General features: G+C 64.4%; 2 protein-coding genes across 2 annotated transcripts; one reads left to right on the top strand and one right to left on the bottom strand.

The window, feature by feature from the left end:
• Positions 1-5,250: 5,250 nt before the first annotated feature.
• THEM6 (thioesterase superfamily member 6) lies at positions 5,251-9,324 on the top strand. Its single transcript, XM_067712723.1, has 2 exons — positions 5,251-5,902; positions 8,046-9,324. Exons 1-2 carry the CDS (start codon positions 5,390-5,392, stop codon positions 8,157-8,159), a joined length of 627 nt encoding a protein of 208 aa, XP_067568824.1. The 5' UTR covers positions 5,251-5,389; the 3' UTR covers positions 8,160-9,324.
• A 3,259-nt stretch (positions 9,325-12,583) lies between these two features.
• SLURP1 (secreted LY6/PLAUR domain containing 1) lies at positions 12,584-22,491 on the bottom strand. Its single transcript, XM_067712764.1, has 6 exons — positions 22,440-22,491; positions 17,855-17,876; positions 17,439-17,524; positions 13,003-13,122; positions 12,909-12,919; positions 12,584-12,757 (listed from the first exon to the last, which is right to left on the bottom strand). The coding sequence occupies exons 1-6, from the start codon at positions 22,489-22,491 to the stop codon at positions 12,584-12,586; spliced, it is 465 nt and encodes a 154-aa protein (XP_067568865.1).
• Between the last annotated feature and the right edge of the window lie 285 nt (positions 22,492-22,776).

Genomic DNA, 22,776 nt, shown 5'->3' with positions numbered 1-22,776 from the left:
CCTGTCCTTGCATGCCTGCAGGCTGAGGTCAAGGTTGGGGTCCAGGGCTGTGAAAGGTTGCCACCTGGGGCCACGTCTGTGGCTGTGGCTGTGCCCTTGGCTCCGGCCAGGGCAGGAGCAAATGTCTGACTCCTGGAAGGGAGGACATTGCTGCAAGGCCGTGTCCCTGGGACCTCCCGGCTCTTGCTGTGTGGCCTCGCACATGTTGCTCAACCTCTCTGAGCCTCAGATGCTCACTGGGACCCATCTCTGCTGTGAGGACTGACCCAGAGACTTCAAGGCATGGAGACATTTCAGGGTGGGAGGGGCTGCTGCTGCTGCATGAGGCCGCCAGAACCCCTGCGCTGTCCTCCCCCTTCAGCTTGAGGACAGCCCCTCTGTCTGTTTCTTCAATTTCTTATTTTGTTTGTTGTAAGGGCTTCACACCCAGAGCAAAAAATTCAAACTGTACAAGAGGGTCTCCAGTGCTGAGCCAGTTCCCCAACCCCGACCGCGGGCCCCTCCCCTCTCTAGGATGCTCCCATCGCACGCTTGGGGCTCCTTCTGGGGTAACTAACTGTGAGGCCTGGGGGAGCCCCAGGGGACACGGCCCCTGCCTGGCCTTTTTCATACCTGGGAAAGTCCTTTTGAAAACCCAGCTGGCCCCTGCCCTCGGGCACCAGGGCTCAGGGAGGGCCGGGCCCTGGGTGAGACCTGCCTGCACAGGACGGTGCTTCCAGCCCACACCAGGCGCTGGGTGGTGGATTAGGCAGGATTAGAACCCGGGTACTGGAGAGACCCTCCAGGTTGGCACAGCAGCAGGTGGGGTGGGGTCCCACTCACCAGAGTCCAGGCCAGGGCACAGGGAGCCCCAGGCAGCCTAGTGTTGCGGGTGGTGACGTCGGGAGGGCAGAGGAGACCAGAGGTCCCCGCACTCAGAGCCCACAACAACCCACACCTTAGCGCCTCCCTGTGGAGGGGTGCTCCGCCCTGGGGCCAAGGCTCATGGAGGTGAGGTGCCCTGGGCCCCAGTGGTTTGAATTCTTTGGGTCAACATGAGAGGAGAGAGATGGCGGGTGGGTCCCCATGCCCTGTAACCCAGGGCCTCCTCTCGCCTCCTGAGCCGTCCCTGAGGTCACGCAGCCTTGAGCCTCCAGAAGAGGGACAGGCCCCGGGAGGCGCAGGAGCGCTCCCGACCCAGCACCGCGGGGCAGGTCTCCCCCTCCCGCAGGATGGAGGGCTGACGGGGGCTCTGCCTCTCCAAGGGTGAGGACAGCATGGGGGCCACCTGCAGGGGCAGCCCAGGGTCCCTGAGCCGGCCCAACGCAGCGTCTGGACTGGGACCCCCACCCGCTCCACCCCACACCATTTCATCGTCAGAAACTGTGGGAAAGCAAGAAAGAGGAAGTGCAGAACCCTCTCCCCACGCCCTAGGATGGGCCCCATTTTCCGTCCCCGTTTTCACCCTCATGGTGACGCTTCCTGTGCAAGAATAAGGAGCATCCTGCGAGTTACACACCTGCTCACACTCTCTTCAGGAAACCGCTTTTTTTTTTTAAACCTCTATCTCTCCTTGGTAAGGACGAGACACCCCGTGGTGGCTGAGGTGATCCTCCGGACAGACCGACGTGTTTTTGTTTTTAAGATGCCACTTGCCAAGCACCTTCCGTGGGAGAGATACTGTCCTGGTCTGTCTGCATCTATAGTAATAGGTGACGACAAAAGCAGACATGGCATAGCGCTCACCACGGGCCCCGCACTCCTCTGCCGCCTCCCTTGCAGTCATTCATTCATTCCTCCCCCCTTGGGGGCAGGGCTGTGCAGAGGAGGAACCCGAGGCAGAGAGAGGTGAAGCAACTTGCCCAAGATCACACAGTTAGAACTGGTGAGGCTGCATTCCAGCCCCGGTAGAAAGAGGCCCAGAGAGGTCAAGGAGCTGACCCAGGGTCACACAGAGGGCTCCTGCCCACCCCAAATCGGGCCCCTGAGTGGGCATCTCCCGCCCTGGCCCCAGCTCCCAGCCACACCCAGTCCTGGGCTTTCCTCCCCTGAGGACTCTGGCTCGGCCGGACATCTCTCCGCCGGGGCTGAGGTTGATGACTGGTCTGGCTCCCTGGGGATGTCCCCACCCTCCCCACTGGACTCCAGCTGCAGCAGGGAGTCAAGCTAGATGGGAAGGAGAGTGGGTCTCCAGCAGGTGCTGTGCAGTCCTGGAGTACCCCAGGGGGCCCTTCCTGAGTCAGAAGAGATGCAGAGTTCTTGCCCAAGCGCCCACAGCTGCAGGGCGCAGAGCTGGGACCCCATCCATCCACCCCACAAAAGCTGTGGGGTGTTGGGGCAGCCCGCAGGTGAGCAGTTCGCCTGTGCCCAATGCTTGGACCACCACCGTGGCCCGCTGCCTGAACGTCAGCACATGCCCTGGGGGCCCAGGTCTGCCTCACCAGGGACGCTGGCTCCGGGACTCGCCCTGGGCAGACAGCACCCAGAAAAGAACCCCAGCACAGAAGTAATCGAGTCGGTCTCCCCCAAGGGTGCGATAGAGCTACCCTCTGTTAGGGAGACCGCCCCCTTTTTACGGAACTGAGTTTCAGGTCCACGATGGGCCGGTCCCCCAGTTCGCACTGCGGACAAACAGGTCTGCACCCTCGCGACCCTGGTTCTGTCCCGCCCGCAGGCTACCCCTTCGTGGCACTGTGGTGGTGACCAAGGCGTGCGCGGACCCATGCGAGCCCTCGAACGCGGACGGGCTGGGCCAAAAGGGCCCACAGAACTGCTGCCGCCAGGATCCGTGCCCCGCGCGGGGCGCTGCTGGGGTCTGGGCCGGGCCGGGCCGGTCGGGGCCCGAGAGCGACTCTGGGGGCGGGGATGGGCGGAGCTTGGGCGGGGCCGGGGCGGGGCCGAGGTTGCGTCCCGGTCCAGGGGCTTCCCGCCGCGTTCCGGCCACTCGCACCGCTGCTCCTGTTTTGCCGGGCGGCATCCTGAGCCCCTGCTCCTCTTGGGTCTGGAGCCTCGAATCCAAGCAGGCAGCCGCTAGAACTTAGGCTGCGGGACTACCTCTGGCGGTGACGCCCGGTGCTACCCAGACACGAGAGTCCTTGAGGAACCAAGGGGACCCAGAAGTACCCCTCCTCTGCTCCTCCACCCTGCTGGATACTCCAAGCCAGGGCCGAGGGAAGGGATCGAGGTTCCGCGCCCAGGACTCCTTCCAGCCTCCCAATAAACGGCCAGTGACCCATCACAAGATGCCTGCGTCCATTGTGTGGGACTGAAGCGGCCCGATGGTGGGGGGAGGGGGGGCAGAGAAGGCGCTGGTCCTTACAGCATTCACGTTTTGAGCGCCCTCGGTGCACCGGGCATCCCGCTGGCCCTGGGCTTTGGCAATCAACGAGACAGACCAGGCCCTGGCCTCCTGGCCTCAAGGTCCAGCAGGGAGAGAGCACCCCCTGCCTACGGATCATATCTGTGAGTAAAAGTGGAGTGAGACCAGGGCTCTGGGGATCTAGCCCAGTCCGGGTTTCAGGAAAGGGAGAGATGGGGCAAGGAGGGTCCCCTGGCAGGGACAACAGCATGTGCAGTGTGTGTGTGTGTGTGTGGTGTGTGGTGTTGGGTGGCCTCCTAGATAGCAGAAGCTCAGAAGGAAGCCAGGTGGGCAGGGTGGTGGGGGGAGCACAGGCTGTGAGGAAGTTGGGGGCAGGGGTCTCATAAGCTCCCGGCTGGATTCCCATTCACCAAACTTCACTGACATCTCCAGAACCAGGTCTCTAGCTTCGGGGCCCTCCCTGGGGGGACGGGACAAGGTGGGTGACAAGGAGGCTGTGTTCTCAGAGGAGCAGCAAAGGGGGGCTCCAAGAACATGTCATTCTTCTATTCGCCCTGAGAAGTTAGCTCGTCCCCGGACAGACAGCTCAGAGCCAAGCCAGGGCAGGGAGAGCATCACAGGGACACGCGCGAGCAGTGTGCGGGAAGGGCCTTCTTACCGCCAGGGCTTCCTAGGGCAGCTGGGCCTGCCCTGATAGGAAACGAGCTCCCCGTCCCTGGGAGTATCCAAGCAGAGCCAAGGCCCAGGAGAACCCAGACCCCACTCTGCCCAGCTGCTGGTCCCAGAAGCAAAGCCAGAGAAGCAACAAACTCAGCCTCTGCCCTGACAGTGAACGTGGCATGGGAGCCCGCCCAGCCCCAGCGTGGACTGTGGAACAGGGCTACCCCTGGATCTCCTTCTTCAGGGGCTTTCAAGAACCCCGCAACCCGAGCCCAGGCTGGGTGTGGACTGGATGAAAGTCCAGTTGCCTCAGTCCAGCTGCTGCCAGATACGTTCTCAGAGCCTTGGGACCTCAGCGATCACTCCTTAAACCCACCCATCCCGGGACTCCAGTACTGACCTAAGGAGGCGGCCTCCAGGGTCACTGGCAAACACCTTCGTTGGAGAGGCCTGGAGGCCGGCCGGCCGGGCCTTCTCTGGGCCTTCCATCCTGGCCTCGCAGAAAAGAGGAAGAGGACACCTACTGTGCGTGGCAGTCTGCCAGGTCAGGCGTCCCAAGTGCCTAAGGCAAGGCCTTTGAATCGATTGCTGAGTCATTTACTGACTCTTCCCTCTCCATCCGGGACGTTATTTGCTCCAACTTCAAAAAGTGCAAAGGGTGGGAATGCTTGGAAATGAGGCTGCGGTTATCAGGACCTTTGGGGAGGAAGGGGTGAATGTGGGGGGAGGGGTAATGAAGTTACAGGCTGAGACTGAAAAGGTGTATTGGGGCCAGACTGAGATACTCCCTGAACCCGCCGCATATGGGGCTGTCGCCCTGCGAAAGTGGGGAGCCAGTCCCTGGTGGTTCTGGAGTAGAGAAGGGTCGGTTTCCAGCAGCCTCCAAGCAGCGCCGCTAGGGACCGGCCTATGTTCATGTGTCCTGCCAAATTCCACAGCCTAGGCCGGGGAAGTGCTGGAGACTCTGACCCTCGGAGATCAGAGGCGGAATCTCCAGGGTCACTCCAAGTCTTAAAGAGCCAGGGAAAGGCGCGAGGGGCTCGCGCTCGCAGAGGGCGGGCAACGCTGCGGGAGACCTGGAACGCTCCTGCGCCTGCAGCGCGGGGAGTCACCGCCAGATGCCGCTGTGGTGCTCGGAGCGCCGCCCTGTGCCCCGCCCGCTCCGGGGAAAGCAAAAGCGGCGCGGGCTGCGGGGGTGGGACGGACCACTGAGAGCGGGGAGGGGGGGCCCGGGGCGGGGGGCGGGGCTCCGCGCAGGCCTCCGGCGCGTCTCCCCCCTCAGCCAGCCTCGCGAGATGGTTCGCTCCGGCCGCGCTGCGCTCAACGGTTCCCAGGCTGGCCGGCAGAGCTGGGGCATCAGGGCTGCATTGCCGCGCGCACTGTCGGCACCAGCGCCGCGGGCCCCGCGGCACCGCTGCGCCCGCCGCCGCGATGCTGGGGCTGCTCATGGCGGTGCTGGCCCTGGCGCTCGCCTACTTCGCGCTGCTGGACGGCTGGTACCTGGTCCGCGTGCCGTGCGCCGTACTGCGCGCGCGCCTGCTGCAGCCCCGCGTCCGTGACCTCCTGGCTGAGCAGAGCTACTCGGGCCGCGTGCTGCCCTCGGACTTGGACCTGCTGCTGCACATGAACAACGCGCGCTACCTGCGCGAGGCCGACGTGGCGCGCGCCGCGCACCTGGCCCGCTGCGGCGTGCTCGGGGCTCTGCGCGCGCTCGGGGCGCGCGCCGTGCTGGCCGCTTCGTGCGCGCGCTACCGCCGCTCGCTGCGTCTGCTCGAGCCGTTTGAGGTGCGCACCCGCCTGCTGGGCTGGGACGACCGCGCCTTCTACCTAGAGGCGCGCTTCATCAGCCTGCGCGACGGCTTCGTGTGCGCGCTGCTGCGCTCCCGCCAGCACGTGCTGGGCACCTCGCCGGAGCGCGTTGTGCAGCACCTGTGCAAGCGCAGGGTAAGCGTCCCCCGCCCCGAGCGCACTCCTCCCGCTGGACCCTGAGGACTCCTGGTCCCTGCCCCCCGCCCCTGGGGAAGGCCTGCCGCCTACCCCTTTTGGGGTGCCCCTGTCCGGCCGAGTACCGCTCCAGCCCTTTTCTTTGGACCCAGGGCCTTCTTCACTGATGCCATTCTTCTTGGGACCTCTCAGGGTCGCCTCATCAACTCTCTGTAGTCGGACTCAGCATGCTCCCCTCCTGCCATCCCTTATTAACCCCTCAAGGCTCCCTGCCCCACGCTACGCCTTTTCCAGAACAGGGAAGGCCAGACCAGGCGTCTCCCAAAGAGTCTAAGTGTGGCTTGGAGTGCGGAGCCGGCCTCACTGGTCCTTGGTTCCGAATGTAGCATGGAAGCCGGGTGGGGGTGGGGTGGGGAGATGGGGGCTGGGGCGTTAGTGAGAGGAGGTTGCTGGGAGTTCTCAAGGACCTGAGAGCCCTTTCACCCAGCTTAGACCTGAGGGGCTGGGTCACCATCACCTGGGTTAGGGGTGAGCCCTGAGCCCTGTAGAGCTGCAAGCCCTTCTGCCTTTTCCAGTTGGAGAAAAGGCTGCAGCACCTGCCTGGGGCTCAAGGCCCCTCCCCAGGGCCTGCTCCTCCCAGCACAGCCTGCTGCTGCATCATGGCACCTGGGCCCTGCGGATGCCGCTGCGGTGCTGGTTGCCAGGGCAGGCTCCTGCTGCAGGCACGTTCCTAAAAACATGCTTGGAGCCTCCATGCCAAAGCCAGGGCCCGCTGGGCCCCTAGGTGCCCTCAGGCAGGGTGCTGCCCTCTCTGGCCCTGGACAGGAGCAGAGGAGGGACACAGCCGCACGTTAGTCACGAGAGGCTAGCCTTTCCTTTATATCGCAGGTGGGGAAACTGAGGCTCAGAGGGGCAATGCGAACTGCTTGAGGCTGCACGGTGGGCCACAGGCCCAGTCCCCTGGTTTTCTGTCTCTTTGAGTCAGGGACGCCCCCAAAGGGCCTGGATGCCTCCCACCCCGCACCCACAGAGGTGCTCTGCATGTCCCTTCATGCGTCAGGAGGCTGGGAGGGGATGGCCATCGAGGCTTTAAATCGACGGGCTGAGAGCTGCGAGCAGAAGGTGGAGGAGAGGGAGCCAGGGCCACTGTCCTGCAGGGGAGGGTGGTCAGGCGGGGGCTGATGGGTGAGACCTACATGAGAGGCAGGGGGCGCCCATACCATGGCATGGCGAGGACACTCGGCCACAGATGGCCAGGAGTCACCCGGCCTGAGCCTGTGGGTCGGGAGGGTCCCGGGTGCAGTCCTGGGTTTAGTGTAGGACAGGCTGGGCCCAGTGCCCAGAGATCTGCATGCTGAAAGGCTGGTTGGGGCAGCACGGCCTTGCAGGGAGAGCTGGGCTACAGCCAAGTCTGGACCTGGTGATTCCAGCTGGGCCGGGAGGAGGATGCTTCCGGGAGCCAAGCCTGGCTCTGCCCAGACTTACCCTGTGACCAGACTCTGAGCACCTCTGCCCAGCCTCCCTGACGCCCTGAGGTGGGCGGGCTTTCCCCCTCATTCCTGAGAGGCCCGCAAGTCCTTGGACCCCTCCAGCCTGGCCCAGCCCCTTGCCCCGTCACAAAATGGTGGCCGAGTTTGCAGGGAGGCGGCTGGTGTGGCTGAGCAGGAGGGCGCAGGAGCGTGGTGCTGAGCTGCGAGGTGGCGTCCGGCTCCTGTTGGCGCGCTGAGAGGGGGCCTCAGGCATGGCCCTGTCCTGGGCTCTCCCGGCAGAGCCGCTCTGACGCCGCTCCTGCCCCTCCATCCCCTGCCCTGCCTCTGGCCGCTCTGGGTCTCCCGTCGCCCCCCCCCCCCCAACCAGCTGGCTTCAGAGGTTTTTGCCCCAGATCTGGGAATGTGCAGAGGGCTCAGTTGCCACCCAGTGGGGGAGACAGGCCTGATGAGGGGCGTGGTGCCCCGAGAGCTGGGTTGGGGAGAAACCCGCACTGCGGACGCCTGGGAGGGGCTGGGGCTGGGGGACGGTGTGAGCCGAGGTCCAGACGTGTGAAGACAGCAGCCTGGCTGTCCCCGCCCCCCCCCCCCCGGCCCTGCTGGTCCCCATGGCAGCGGGCGGCCCGTGGGAGTCTCACCCTCGTCTTCCCCTGCAGGTGGAGCCCCCTGAGCTGCCAGCCGACCTGCAACACTGGATCGCCTACAACGAGGCCAGCAGCCAGCTGCTCCGGGCCGAGAGCGGGCTCGGCAGTGTTGTCAAGGACCAGTGAGCGCCACAGCCTACCCGCCCTGCCCACCAGCCTTGACCTCGGGGCAGCTGCCCACCCTTCCCCGCCTGCCAGGAGGCAGAGAGCGCAGAACGGGCTGGCCGGGCTGGGCTCTCTCTGAGCTGGAGTGGCCTTGCGACCGGCCCAGCCCCCTTCGCACGCCCAGGGCCCTCCCCCGCCCCCATTATTGATGCCCCTCTCCACCCCATCCCACGCGGAGCACGGGGTGCGGGTGACACAGGCACCCAGACCAGCTCCGATGCGCTCAGGATGATGACGATGGGCAAACTGGGAGGCCCAGGGCCCTTGGCATGCAGGCAGCGGGGTTTGGGGGTGGCCCACCCAGCAGGTGCAGCCCCGTGTCCGTGTGTCTAGTTGGGGGAGAGCGCCTGGAGCAGGGGATTGGCTGGAGTTGCCCTGAGCACCGGAGCTTGGAGTCCGAGCTGCCGTGGGGATGAGGCCCAAGCAGTCCTGGAGGCAGGGCTGGGGCGGGCACGGCAAGGAGCTGGGAAGGATCAGAGCGGCATTTCAAGGCAGATCCCTCTGGCTGCGAGTGAGGGAAGGGGAGGCCCAGGGCAGAGTCTGGCAGGCCAGGGGTCAGGCAGGCTGACCCAAGGGCACTCAGGAGGGAGGCCTGGCCACCGGGCTCCTGGGATGGGGGCGGGTCCTGCAGCAGAGGCTTGTGGCCCTGGAGAGTGTGCTGGGGCCAGTGCAGGTCCGATGGCACAGGGGCTCCAGTGCAGGTGGTGAACTGTCGTAGCTGGGGGTGTCCTAGCTGGGGCCTGCTGCTGAGGAGGGATTGGGGTGTGGGATTCTGCCTGGGTGCCCTCACCCATCTTCACCCTTCACCCCGGCTGGCTGGGGACAGAGGTCAGGGCTCTGGGTGTGGGATTGCTGCTTTCCCGTGTGGGGGGCTGCCCAGGGCAGGGTGCCTGCTCCCCTGTGCCCCTGCAGCTGCCCCCTCCGGCCCACGGGGCAGGCCAGAGCAGCTGGGGCCCAGGACTGCCCCCTTGCCACCCAGTCCACGACCCGCTGCCAGCTGGAGCCAGGAGCACAGCCACACCCCTCATGTGTCGCCACAGTGTCACCTGCCTTAGCCACCGTGGGAACACTGCAGTATTTCTGTTTTATTTAAAGAAAGCCCAGGAGTAAAGGGTCTTAAACGTGAGCTTGCTGGGGAGTCCTCATTTCCGAAGCCCTGGTCCCTCAGGGGTGTTTTCTGGCGTGGGGGTCTGTCGGGCTTGTTGGGTGAGCTTGGGGACCACGCTGGCAGGCTGGGATGCTGTCCACATTCCACAGAACATGGGGTCGAGGCCAGAAAGGAGCTGCCCCAAGCCCCTCCGGCCCTGGTCCTCTCCTCATCTGCAGTTTTCCACAGGGACTTGGGAGGTTATGCCCCAGAGTCTGGGTCTGGGCCCCCAGGCTCCTGGGGTCACTGGGCAGGGTGTGGGGGCCAGGGGGCTCGGAGGTCAGTGGGCCTTGATGCGTGGGGGCCAGGGGGAGCATAGGGGCTGTTCTGCAGGCCTGCTCCAAGAGGGCAGGGAGTGGGACCCCTGGGATGTAAGGCAGGTGAGTGATGGAGGTGTGGGTGGTGTCCGTGCTCTGACCACCTGCCCAGGAGGGCCCAGCACTGGGACCTGGGAAAGAAGGGCAGTTGGAAGCAGCTGGGTTTGCAAGAGGCATTCAGCGATGGGACAGTGGGGCTGGAGAGGCGGGGAGCAGGTCAGCGGTTTGCTGCCAGGGTGGTCGGCTGGGACCTCGGCCCTGTCCACCTTTCCGGGCAGCCTGAGGGCCTTGGGGACTGATGGGCCGTGCCTCATGCCTGTCCGGAGCCAGTGGCCACGTGGGGGGCAGTTGGGCACCCGCACAGAATGTCTGTTTCTCTTTGTGTAAGAGGTGTTTGCACAGGTCCTGAGAGGTCGGGGGATCGTATTAGGTGTCTGAGCTGAGCATTGCCAGACAGGACAAGTTCCGGGGTGGGACCACAGATAGGAAATGGTGCACGCGGATGATCTGAGCCTGGGCAGGTCCAGCCAGTGGTCCCAAGTGGCTGGCTGGGGCCCTGGAGCAGGACGGGGGAGACAGGATGGGGGTGCCTGGGCGTGGTCTGACCCACTTGGCACTGTGTGTGTGTGTGTGTGTGTGTGTGTGTGTGTCAGAAAGAGAGAGAAGGGGTGTTCAGGATGGTCAAGGGCATCTGGGTTGCATGTGGCTGCCCCAGGGGCATGGGGACTTCAGTGTCCACTTCAGGGAGATGCACCCCAGCTGGGCAGGGGGAGGGGAGGCTCTCGGTCCACATTTGGAGGACAGGCCAACAGCAGAGGGGAGGAGGGTCCTTGTTGACTAGAGGGACTGGGGCCAGGGCTGGGGCTTTGGAAGTGTATCTGCAGCCTGGCTCTTGGGGCGAGTCCCACTCTGATCCCGTGGACTGGCCGCTTTTGTTGAGAAATTCAAGTGACTGTTTCAGCCCGCACGCGGGCCGGGCACTGGTTCTTCTCTGGGCCATGCTCCCCACCTCCCACAGGCCGATGGCTACAGGGAAGTCCGCGCCAGCACCCCGCAACCCTGTGTTGTCTGTGGGGTATCTGGCCCCCAGGACCCCCCCGCCTGCCACCTGCCTGCAGGACACTCGGGGCGGGGGCAGGAGGGGCACCGGAGCTCCTGGTGGGGCAGTGGTGGCGTTCCACACCCTCATCTCTCCTTTTCTCGATTATAACGTAATGGAAGAGGGACCCTTGCTCCTTTCCCTTGCCAGTGGGCAGGGGTGGAGGGTTGAGCAGCCCTTGGTAACCCTTGGTGGGCATCTCCCCTCCCTTTGCAGTTCTCTGTGACCCACCAGCTTCCCATGACTGGAGGTGGGGCGTGGGCACGGTCTGGCACCAGCTCCTTGCCTCTAAGGCCCCACGTGCCCGCAGATGGTGTGAGCAGCTGCCGGGCACCCTCTGGCCACTCCTGAGGCCCCTCTACCGCGGCCTCCCCATCTCCCGTGGCGGGTGCGGGCCCACGGGCTGGGCAGAGACTTGGTGGGCCCCTTTGGGCTCAGACCACCTCACTGAGCTCCCGGTGGAGGTGTTGGCAGATGCATGACCTGGGTGCCCAGGGGAGGGGTCCGAGGGGCGCGTGCCATCTGCTGGCCATGTCGGCGCAGGGCGGAGGCCCCACAGGTGCCTGCTGCCACCCACCTGCTCACCTGCTCTGCACCCCTAAAGAGCCCAGAGGTACCCTCCCTGTTGCTCCTCTGGTGAGGCTGAGGTGGGAGTGACTCAGCCTCCCACTCCTTGGGGTGAGGGTCCCTCCAAGTGCAGGGTCCATTAGGTGCTGTCTAGAAGTCTGGCCGCAATGCAGAGCGTGGAAAGTACCCAGCCCAGAGGCCCGATGGCACGGTGGGCAGAGACACCCTGGGCTCCCTCTGGCTCCCGCCTCTGCCTCCCTATAACGGGGCTGGAGCAAGTGACCACCAGGGACAGCTGGGAGCCACGTGAGGGAGGGGCAGGAGCCTGAGACAGGCCCTCCTGGGACCTAAGGACCCTGGGCTCCTGGGGGGTGGTCAGCCTCCGAAGACGCTCTGCTGCCCACCCTTGGGCAGACAGGCCAGGCCACTGGGAGTGCTGCGGGCGCAACACGGCCTGGACCCCCGAGCTGGCCCTGGGGGCCAGGGGTGAGCTGGCATGGCCTTCGTGTTCCGTGCACACAGCCTCCTCTAATCTCAGCTGTCCCCAGGGCCCAGGGTGTAGTAGGCCCGTTGTCTCAGGAGGTGACTGAGGCCCGTGGAGATGTATGGGTGGCAGCAGGCCCAGGTGCGCCCCACTCCTACGCACTCGGGAAGACCCAGCCTGGGTAGGCAGGCTGAGCTCCACAGGCCCGCTTCCCCAGCCTCCCCTTGCTGCTGCGGCAGCCCTGCGCTGGACAGGCATACTCGCCCGTGGAGAAAACTGGATTGCAACCCCAGTTTCCTCCCCATCCTGGGGGTGGGGGCGGGGGAGACGCCTACAGGGTCTCAGGGACTTCTGGGAGCGGGGTCAGATTTTCCTTGGGCTGAGGAATGGGTCCTGCCTGGTCTGACATGCAGGAAGGCTGGCCCAGGATGCATTTCTCCCCCTAAGCCTCTGTTTTCCCATCTGTGAAATGGGTCAAAATGGCCCTGGGGGAGAATGAGGCTCAGGGGCCAGAACACGCCTGGTTCCAAGCCCAGCTGCCTGAAGGCGGTCTGTGGGCTCTCAGCGTCCAGAAGAAAAGAGGTCGTCTCCAGCCTCACCTTATTTTCTACAAGTTTGGTGGAGGAGGAGGGCAGAGAGTGCCCTGAAACTGTTCTCTCCCCTAGGATCCCACGAGTAGCCTGAGGCCCAGTGAGCTTGGGCCATGGGGGCGTGCCAGCAGCGCTGACCGCCAGCAGTGCCAGGCTCTTCAGGAAAGGAGGTGACCCAGGATTATGGCCCCCGAGGGGCCAGGGCCCCAGCACTGAGCCTGGCAACGCCCATAGAATTACAGAGGTCATGGGAGCAGCAGTAGCTGGGGTGGGCAGCCCCAATGCTGTCTGGGTCAGCGGCCTCGCAGGAGCTGGAGCAGGAACTGGTCACCCCGGGGCTGTGGTTGAAGCGGAACTCCGCCGGGGAGGGCAGGCATCAGAGCCTGCGCCCTGCCGCCCAGCGCCTTCTTCAGCCGCCCCAGCCTCCATGCACTTGACCTTGCCCTTCCTGCCTCTGCCCGTGCTCCCCTGAGACCCCTAAGCTAACGGCTGCCCTGGGAAGTTACCCTGTTGGGGTCTGCAGTGTGGCCCTGAGATGGGAGCTGGGAGCCCGAGGCTGGTGCAGCCCCACAGAGCCAGCCTGCGGGCCCCCGGCCTCACCTGACTCCACCATCAGCTGCGAGGTCCTGCACGCTGTGTCCTCCGGGTTGCAGTTAGTAATGGTCTCGCACAAAGGAAGGGCCGTGGGCTGCTCACAGGTGAAGCACCTTAAGGCCTCGCCTGGGAGAGGGATAGGGACAGACCCTCAGCATCCGGCCTTGAGACCCATTCTGGACACAGGAGGAGGGGCTGGAGGAGAGGCCAGGGATGGTGCAGGCCCCGGGCCACTCCACACGGGTCCACCTGGAGCATCTTCTGTCCCTCCCTGGGCGAGTGGCTCGCCCTACTGAGCCCCTTCCGGCCCAGGCCACCAGCGCAGACCTGAGCACCGCAAGCGTCTACCCGAGCTTTGGTTTGCCTTCCTGGAGAGCGGGCTGTGACCCCTGTCCTGGGTGAAGCCAGGCTCAGGACCAGGAGGCTCGTTTAGGGTGAAGGAAGGTGAGCCCAGTGGGGGACCTAAGGAAGCCTTCCCCTCAAAGCCCCCCGATGGCCCCTCCCCACTGAGGAGGTGGGCCAAGCGAGAACCAGAGACCGGGCCCCTCGCCAGCCAGCCGCACTCGCCCAAGCTCACGGTCGAGGCTGAGGTGAGCAGCGGCGGCAGCAGGGCCCTGGGAAAGGCCATTCCTTGTGCTCAGGAGCCGGGAGGGCGGCAGCCTGTGCCGGCCTCCGGTTGGGGTTTATAGCCAGCCCTTGGGCCCCCATCTGGGTGGCACAGGGCAGAACTGGGAGGCAGCTGGCAGGAGGATGCGTGGCCGCCAATGCACTCACAGGCCCTGAGGGGGCAGCACCCCGCAGCGCTGGAGCCTGCCCTGGCCCCTCCCTGCAGCCTGGCCCGTTCCTGCCACACGGGAACTGTAGGCCTGTTTGCCAGGCTCTGGCCTGGACTGATGTCCATCTCAAACCCAACCAGGCCAAGGTCCATCTCCTGCACTCCCAGATGTCCTCTACCTGGTGTATACCTGACCCAGGGACCCACCAGAGCAGAGGCCGGAGGTGGGGTGTCAGGCCAGGTGCAGAGGAGGTGAGTGCCTGGTGAGGGGGTGGGTGTGGGGCAACCAGGCCCCCTTTGGGCTGACGAGGGTGGTGCCCGGACCAGCCGCCTCATCACTGCCAACCCCATCCCCACGAATGGCCTTTAGACCAAGCCTGAGCCTCCTGGTTCTAGACCCCAGACAAGAGGGCTCTGCCCACACCCAGGCTCCTGGATCTTCTCCACTGCCCACCTCCACCACACACTTTCCCATTTCTGCGCCTTTGCCTGTGCTCTGCTTCTCACTGAGCGGCCTCTCTGGTCTCCCATCGTAGCCTCCAATCTCCCCTGTGCTATAAGGCCCAGTCCAGGTGCTTCTCACCCAGAGTCCTTTCTGGTATCCCAGCCTCTCTGGTTTCTCTGTCCTCTAAGGGCTCAGTGAGTGGTTGTGTGGATGGATGGATGGGTGGGTGGGTGAGTGGATGAATAGACGGAAGGATGCATGGATGGATGGTTGAAAAGACAGATGGGTGGATAGATGACGTTTGAGAGAGTGGACGGGTGGAGGGAGGAATGAGTGGATGGGCGCTGCATGAGTGGGGGGCTGGCTGGTGGGAAAGGGGGTGGATGAAAGAACAAGTGGATGGGTAGGTGGTGGATGAAATGGTGTATGCTGTGTGGACGGTGGAGGGGGGCTGGCTGCAGGGTAGGAAGTTACCCCCAGTCTCAGGGCAGAATGGCATGCTGGGAGGAGCTCAGGGCTGGCAACTGGGAGGCCTGGGTCTGAGCTTTGCTGCCGTCTCCACGTGTGGCCTTGGGGTGACTCGCTCATCCCTCTGGACTGGATTTCTGTCTGTATGATGAGACTAGGGACCCTGGGCAGTTGTGAGGGCAGAAGTGACCTGGCCACGTGGACTGAGAGATGGTCGCAAGGAAACAGAGCGGGGGCGTTGTTTGCAAAGGGAGTGACTGTGGTTAATGCAAGTCAGACCAGCAAGTCACGCATGGCAGGTGTGGCACAGACAGCAGCAGGGCGGCCCTCCCCTGGGGCTTGGTCTGCACTAAGGACTTGGTGAGAGGAGCCGGGGCGGGGCTGGTCTGAAGCCTCGTAGACTGAGTGGGTCCCCGCCCCACAATCTCCCGTGCAACCAGGTCTGCTCTTGAGCCACCCTGACCCCCTTCTTTTTTTTTTTTTTTTTTTTTGCGGTACGTGGGCCTCTCACTGTTGTGGCCTCTCCCGCTGCAGAGCACAGGCTCCGGACGCGCAGGCTCAGCGGCCATGGCTCACGGGCCCAGCCGCTCCGCGGCATGTGGGATCTTCCCGGACCGGTGCACGAACCCGTGTCCCCTGCGTCAGCAGGCGGACTCTCAACTACTGTGCCACCAGGGAAGCCCCCTGACCCCCTTCTTTTATGGGTAAACCAGGCAGAGGGTCATCGACCCAGAGGGCAGCTGTGAAGCTGCCCGTGAAGGTCACAGCGGAGGTGGACGTGAAGCAGTGGTGGGGTGGGCGTGCCGAGAAGCAGGCTGGTCTGGGCTCCAGGTCGGGAGACCCTGTGTGCTGTCGGGGAGGCTGCCTGGAAAGGGCCTGTGCCCGGCTTTGAAGGAGCCGGAAGACCTCGGAGGTGGCGGCTGGCAGGGAGGGTGCTGCCGGGGCAGCAGCGGGGTAGTGGCCAGGAAGGGCACGCAGCCTTCCCGTGTTTGCCTGTAGGGGAGTGGGTGGGTGTGTGTGTGTGTGTGTGTGTGTGTGTGTGTGTGTGTGTGTGTGTGTGTGTGTGTGTGTGTGTGTGTGTGTGTGTGTGTGTGTGTGTGTGTGTGTGTGTCACCACCCCCGTCTCAGTCCCTCCGTGACCCAGCCCCTCCTCACGTCCACCACCGTTGCACAGCACTCATGGTGATTTGCTCCAGATGCCCCGCGGCATGAGGCCGCTCCTCCCCCAGCAGCTCCCCAGCCAGGTGAAGATGGTCCCCATTGCAGGAAGGACAGGGAGGAATGAGGGAGGGAGGGAGGGAGGGAGCCCGGCTGCTTGGACCCAAAGCCTTTTCTGGAATTGACAAAGGTGGCGACTGCTCTCTGCCCACGGGCTGCCTGGCCTGGCGGCAGCTCTGACCCTGCGACCCCGCCCCGCCCTACCCGGCCCCACTGCCCCATCTCCAGGGAGCAGAGCGTGGCCTTGCACATGGTTCTGTGGGCATTGCAGGTCGTGGTGGTGACTCAGCTGGACACGCTGGTGGGCTCAGGACAGGTGTAGCATTGCAAAGCCAACACTGGGGAAGGAGTGGAGAGGGTCGGGTCAGGCAGGCCCCGGACCTCCCAAGCCCTCTGACCAGAAGGCCCAGGTTTGAGGGGGACAGCTCCAGCCAGGGTCCAGTCGCCACCGACCAAAACTCAGGGAAGATTCAAGAGCTTGGAGCTGGGGTGCCCGAGTCCCGAGGCCGCTTATGCCCCTGGTGGGGCCACGGCCAGGCAGGGATGAAGCAGCTTCGGGAGCGCTGGGGAGGCGCAGGGAGACGGAGGCGCTGGGGCCCCTGCAGTAAAGGGCCTGGCAGGGGCAGGTGGGTCACCCCTGGCGTCCTCAGCAAAATGCAGGACCCGAAGGGCTGCAGAGGGGATCAGGGATCAAGCGAGGGGGTATGTGGCGTGCAGGCTGGGCCGGGCTGGGCCCGGTGTGCCTGCTGGTGGAAGCTTAACAGGGAGGGGAGAAGAGCCGCGGTGCAGTGAGAGCCAGGCCGGTCAGGGCGCAGGCTGGTGGGGGGCGGGGGCGCTTAGGGCACACAGGCTGCTGCTGTTTCCTCCAGCCCCCGTGCCCGACCCCTACCATGGCAGCCCGGGCCGCCCGTGTGCACAGTGAGGCCCCTCCACCCCCGCTGACTCTTGCTGTGTCTCTCGGGATGACCTCAGTTTTCCCCTCTGGGAAATGGGCAGAGCCATCTGGCTGGGGCCCACCCAACCCAGCTCCTTTTCTGGTTGGGTGTGGGCCCCCAAGGGCCCGGGATGTCTCTCAGACCCCGAGTCTCCCACTATGTCTGGTTTGCTTCCCTCTTCTCCACCTCCTGCTCCCCCAACCCCCAGGGCCTCCCTGGTGTCCGCAAGGCCCCTCCTGAGACCTGCCCCCGCACCGTGGCCCAGGAGCCGGGAGCATGATTCTGACCCTGCCCGCCCGCCCCAGTGGAAAGCCCTGCTCTGGAGCCCCGTGCTGACGAAGGGCTGTTCTCCAGTGGGCACCCAGGGCCTTGGCCACAAACCCCCCTGCCAGTCTCAGCCCTGGGAAGAGGCCCCTCCCCGCCACACCTGGCCCAGGTCGCAGGCGCCCCATCTGCCCCAGAGCCCCTCCGTGCCTGGCCCACCCCACTCCCACCTCTCCCTTCGCACACCACATCTCCTCTGCCTCCCTGCTTTCTTCCTCTCCTTCCGTCCCCCCAACCCCCCAGGCACTGCTCCCTCTGGCGGCCCCGCACCCCTCACCAAGCTCACAGCCAGCGGCCGGCACCAGCGCCAGCAGCGCCAGCCGTGTCCCCTGAGTCTCGTCCCTGCAGTGCACGGTTCCGGGCCTGCCCCGCAGGGATGGTGAACACCCGCTGCAGCCACCAGACTGCTCAGCCGGACTGGTTTTCCCGCGGGCGGCAGAGGTACGGAGACCCGCCCCCGCCCACTGGGGCCCACCCGCCTCCACCTGGACACCCGCTCCTCTGTGGTGCTCCTCTGTGGTCCTCCGCCGCCCCTGCCTGCCCCTTCCTCCTTCCTCCGCCTCCCGCAGTCTGGGCCCCTCCCCGCACCCTCATGGCCCCCCTCTCAGGACTGGGGACCCTCACCCGCCTCTGCAACTCCCTCGGTGGGGCTCTCTACCTTCTCCCCCACCCCAACCCGAGACATCCCTGTACCTGGGGAAGACCCCCAGGCTACCTGGAAGGGAGCAGCAGAGGGTGAGGGCTCTCCTGCACCCTGACTCCTGCCTCTGTCAGGCACCTGTCTGGCCTGGGGTCCCCACTCCTTTCTCCAGGGTGGATTCCTGGTCTAGTGGTTCCGCGTTCGAATCCTCCCAGGGCGCCCCAGGCCCCAGCACCCAGCTTCTTTGAGGTGGTCACGTGGGACGTAGTGATGGGGAGATGGCCGCCAGGACAGCCAGCCAAAACGTGCCCACAGGCTTAAGGGGACAAAGACAGGGCAAGTGCTGGGCCAACAGGAAGGCCCTGGAGGGTGGGAGGGGAAGGGGCAGGGTCACCTGGGGATGCTAATCCTGGCATCCCCTGGAGGGGCAGGCACACCTGGATCAGGGCCCAGGGGGCTGCCCCTCAGGCAGGGCTCCCCTGGCCCAACTGCAGGTCACGAAGTTGATAGGCAGGCCCTTGCCCGGGCTCAGATGGGGGAGATGTGGATTTGGGCCCTAGATTCAAGCGGCTCCAGGCACTGCTCCCCCTCCCCGCCCCAGGGCGGCCTGCGCCTCAGCCTCGCCAGGTGTGCCCCACCTGTGACCCTGTCACCCCCTCCTCCAGGCCCCCTGCTGCCGGAACACTTGCTGGGGGGTAGGGGCAGGTTGTTGACAGGGCTGTGCGCAGATGCACTCGGGGCTCTGTTGCAGCCTCGTTAGACCCTCCATCTTCCACCAAAGGCTCCAGATCTCACGCCCCTCCAGACTCCGCTCCCACCCTTCCTGCACCAGGGATGCCCTCCCCACCCCTGCCTCTCGCTGGTGAAATTCTGTCCTGGGACCGCCCGCCTCACCCCGCCACCACCCCACGGCCTTTTCTAGCCTCCGGGCATCAGCTCCGTTTGGCGTCTGGTCTTTGACCCCGAGACCGGGAGGGCCTATGTCCCCCTGGGCACTGGGTCGGGGGACACCTAGCCTTCCTTAACACCCAGAGTGTGTCAGACACTCCGCCTGCTGGATCCTATTTTCCTCACTACAGCCAGCGATGGTACCCGGTGCTAACGGCTGGATGTTGCATGCAGGATGGGAGGCTCTAGCAGGCGCTGACAGGCCGGTCATCCGGGAGGCCTGGGCAAACGCCAAGACAGCAGCCCGGCCTGTCTGATTCTACTCTTCTCCAGGCTGCCAGGCTTGACGCTGGGCGCAGCTAATCCTGGCGGCGCAGACACCACCTCGCACAGCCGAGCTTCCTCCTCGGGCTGAGCCCAGTTCCTCTGCTGTGGCTGGCCCAGCCCCCCGCCTTCCTGCCCTCAGACCCAGGGCCCCCACCTGTTCTTTCCTTCCGTAACGTACCTGGCCCTTGGGCATTAGCTCCTCCTAGAGTTTCTGCGTGACCCCTGCTGGGGAGACACAGGCTGAACCTTTCTGCCAAGTTGCTACCTACGTAGGGTGAGGAGAAGTGTGCCCCAGCCAGCGTCTGGGCTGCTCTGCTTACGATGCCTCCCTGCTAAGAGGTCTACATCCTTCCTTCTGTTTCTCCAGGAGCCTCCGGATCAGAGATCAGCGTGCGGCCAGGCTCAGGGCTCAGAGTGTGACCAGCATCAGGGCTCAGCCTGTGACCAGGGTCAGGACTCAGCGTGGGACCAGGCTCAGGGCTCAGCGTGGGACCAGGCTCAGGGCTCAGCCTGTGACCAGGGTCCGGGCTCAGCGTGGGACCAGGGTCAGGGCTCAGAGTGGGACCAGGCTCAGGGCTCAGAGTGTGACCAGGGTCAGGGCTCAGCCTGTGACCAGGGTCAGGGCTCAGCATGGGACCAGGGTCCGGGCTCAGAGTGGGACCAGGGTCAGGGCTCAGGGTGTGACCAGCGTCAGGGCTCAGCCTGTGACCAGGCTCAGGGCTCAGAGTGTGACCAGGGCCAGGGCTCAGCCTGTGACCAGGGTCCGGGCTCAGCGTGGGACCAGGGCCAGGGCTCCGCTGCTCCGTCTGCCTGGCGTGGCCTCCTACCCAGCCTGCCTGTGGGGTTGTCTCCTCAGAGCAGGCTCTGTGGATCCCCAAGTAGGCCAAGGCGTTTCCCTCCCTGGGTTTCCACTTACCTGTGCCCCTCTTGTGTCCGGCAGAGCACTGAGCGCCCTTAAACCCATGTTTCTAAGATGTGAAGAACGTGCACAGACGGTGTGAAGGGCTCCTGGGGCTGCTGCCTGTTTCTTCTCTCTGCAGCACCCAGTGGGACGCCCTCATGGATTATTCTCTGTCCTAGAGGGCACTCAGGCTGCTCAGTCTGTGCTCAAAACACTGCTGTGAGCGTCCTCCACTGCAGAGTCTTCACGGCCTTTAGCCACGGGCAATGGGACACACACACGGGGGCCAGATCAGTCCCTCGAGCACTGTGCCCTCCCTCACGGGCAGGGCCCCCCTGGTCCAGTGGTTAGGGCTTCTTACCCCACGTCCCTCCCATCCCAGGTGTTTGGGTGACCTCTCTGGAGCCTGCACTCAACAACACTCCAGGGACATCTTACAGCTTCCCAGACGGCACCTCCAAGAGGCTGCGCGATTCCCGCGAGGGCGCACAGCGGGCCGTGTCCCTGCCGCCTTGGCGTCATTGTCCTGCCATTATTTTGCTCAAGGATTTAAAATGCTACTTCCTTCATTTTGCTCCTCTCTGATTGGAAGTGTGGTTGAATGTCTTTTTCTTTGAACGTGCTACTCACATCCTTGCCCCTTCCTGTGGATTTGTAGTTTTCTTTATATAGGAAAGGAATCCACCTCTTTTTCACATATAGCAAATGTTTCTCACCTTGTCTTCTTTTAGTTTTATGGCATTTTTCACGCATTTCTTTTTAGATTTTTATGTCATCATGAATCTTCCTCAATCTGAATTTTGAGTCTTGTTTTTCCTAAAATGTTTTTTCTTTTTTTCTAACAGCTTTATTGGGTATATTTCACATACCATGCAGTTCACCCGTGAGAAATATTTTTGACATATTTAGAGATATGTGCAACCATCAGAGTCAGTTTTTGAATACTTCCATTGTCTCAAAAAGAAACCCCTACCCTTTGGCCGTCACCCCCAAACCCCCTGATGGGGGCCCCTGGGGGCGGAGGGTCAGCCCCCCGCCTGGGTGGACCTGGTCCCCTCTCTCAGGCCCTCTTCTGGGCTGAGGCCAGTGGGTTCTCTCCCTGCCCTGCTCCTGACTTGCTGGACGCCTGGGTCAGGCTATGCCCCTCTGAGCCTGGCTCTCCCCACCTGGGCCAGGAGGGTGTGGCCAGCCCGCTCCGCACCCCCTACTCATGGGTGGCAATAGCGATACAGCGGCTGGAGCCTGCTGGGCAGCTGGACTTGTGGGAGCATCCGCCAAAGCCCTTGCACTGGTGACACTGCAAGGCTTGGACTGCAGCCACAGGTGTAGGGACAGACAGATGGAGGCACAGACACAGGGACAGAGCTGAGGGCAACTCCTGCACAATGGCACCCTCTCTTTCCACTCAGCAACGTCTCAGTGGACTCTCAGCACCCGGCAGGGCTCCCATGATCCCCTGGCCATAGGCTGAGCTGGGGGAGGGAGAGGAGGCTGCCCAGCCCCCGTGAGCCAGCCCTGGCGGTGACAAGGGCTTTCTCCGCATTGAGCCCAGATTGCCCAGTCTTCCTGTCCTCATCCATCCACCCTGATGACGCAGGGGCAGTTCTCGGGGGTCATTGGTGAGGCCTGGGCCCCGAGCCTCACAGTCTTTTCCCACAGGGCAGAGACCCCCCTTCCCCAGGGTCCCTGCGAGGGGAGACGGTGGGCAGATCCCAGAAACAGTTGGGAAGGGGAGTGCCGGGCCTGGGCCGGGGCTGTCCAGGTGCTTCCTCTGTCCATCTCATTTAGGGCCATGGGGCTGGTGAGGCGGGTGTTGACCCAGATGGGAAAACAGGTGAGGGCTGGGGGAGTGGGCTGGTTGGGATTGGATTGGGAGGGCCCAGCTGGTCTTGTTCAAGCATCTGGGTGGGTGGAGATGCCACCCCAACACAGGGGTCGGTGGGGAGATGACGAGGCCAGGTGTGGGCAGCCCCATTTGGGGGCATGTCCCCGAGGAGCCCTCGAGCAGGCCTCAGGGGCAGATGCAGCCAGCGACAGTCGATGTGGGCGGAGCCAGAGAAGACTGCAGAGACGGGAGTGGGAACACTGCCTCCAGAATAAGGCCAGACCGGAAGGGGAGCGGCCTGGATCCCCTGGGGGAGAGGAAGGGGGAAGGCAGGAGAGGGCGGGCCCAGGAGCAGCCAGGGGGGCGGGGTCACTGCTGGACGGGGAAGGCCTGTGCGGGTGGGGGAAGGAGGGGTCAAGGCAGGGGCAGGGCGCTGAGGGGTCCGCAGCTCTTGCCGGTACGAGGACGAGGACGGGGTGAGGGCTCAGCTGATGGACCCGCAGGTCCGGGGAGGGGCTGGGCAGAGGGTAGGACCTGGTGGATGGGAGGGCCAGTGCCTCAGGAAAAGGGGTGCGGGGGCAGGAAGTGGGCTCCCCCAAGGTGGGAGTCACAGCTCAGTGGTGGCCTAGATCGGAGGGGCAGGCTTAGAGCAAGCGGGGAGAGCTGGAAAGAAGGTGGTCGTGACCCCTGGACTCACCCAGCTCCAGGTTCAAGGCAGCTGCCAGCAGGAGCCCAAGGAGCAGCCTCATGTCCTCCTGGGGGAGGCCTGGCTTCCAGGGCGCCCGGGCTGCCGTCTTATACCAGCTGCTGCTCTGCCCCGCCCCAGAGGCCAGCGCAGCCGAGGAACTGGACTGGGGCCTGGGCAGCACAGGGGTCCGGCCTGGTCCCCAGGCTCGATGGCTGTGTGGCCTCCGGAGAGCCTCGTTTAATTCCATAAACCTCTTTCCTGGTCCTCAAATGATACGATTGGGGATCACGTGAGGTGGCGTGACACACGATGAACCCTCAGCACACAGCCTCTGGCCTCCCGGGTG

The sequence above is a fragment of the Pseudorca crassidens genome, chromosome 17 (assembly GCF_039906515.1).
Source record: "Pseudorca crassidens isolate mPseCra1 chromosome 17, mPseCra1.hap1, whole genome shotgun sequence".
Classification (NCBI taxonomy): Eukaryota; Metazoa; Chordata; class Mammalia; order Artiodactyla; family Delphinidae; genus Pseudorca; species Pseudorca crassidens.
This window is presented reverse-complemented; position numbering and strand designations above follow the sequence as displayed.

What these genes read in the sequence shown, in the direction of transcription:
- SLURP1 (XM_067712764.1), bottom strand. Translation starts at nt 22,491, where the DNA reads ATGAGGCTGCTCCTTGGGCTCCTGCTGGCAGCTGCCTTGAACCTGGAG. An exon ending in AGCCTGGGGGTCTTCCCCAG is followed by an intron (nt 17,525 to 17,854) that starts GTACAGGGATGT and finishes CCTGCGGGGCAG; the next exon opens with GCCCGGAACCGTGCACTGCA. An exon ending in GGCCGCTGGCTGTGAGCTTG is followed by an intron (nt 13,123 to 17,438) that starts GTGAGGGGTGCG and finishes TCCCTCTCCCAG; the next exon opens with GCGAGGCCTTAAGGTGCTTC.
- THEM6 (XM_067712723.1), top strand. Translation starts at nt 5,390, where the DNA reads ATGCTGGGGCTGCTCATGGCGGTGCTGGCCCTGGCGCTCGCCTACTTC. An exon ending in AGCACCTGTGCAAGCGCAGG is followed by an intron (nt 5,903 to 8,045) that starts GTAAGCGTCCCC and finishes CTTCCCCTGCAG; the next exon opens with GTGGAGCCCCCTGAGCTGCC.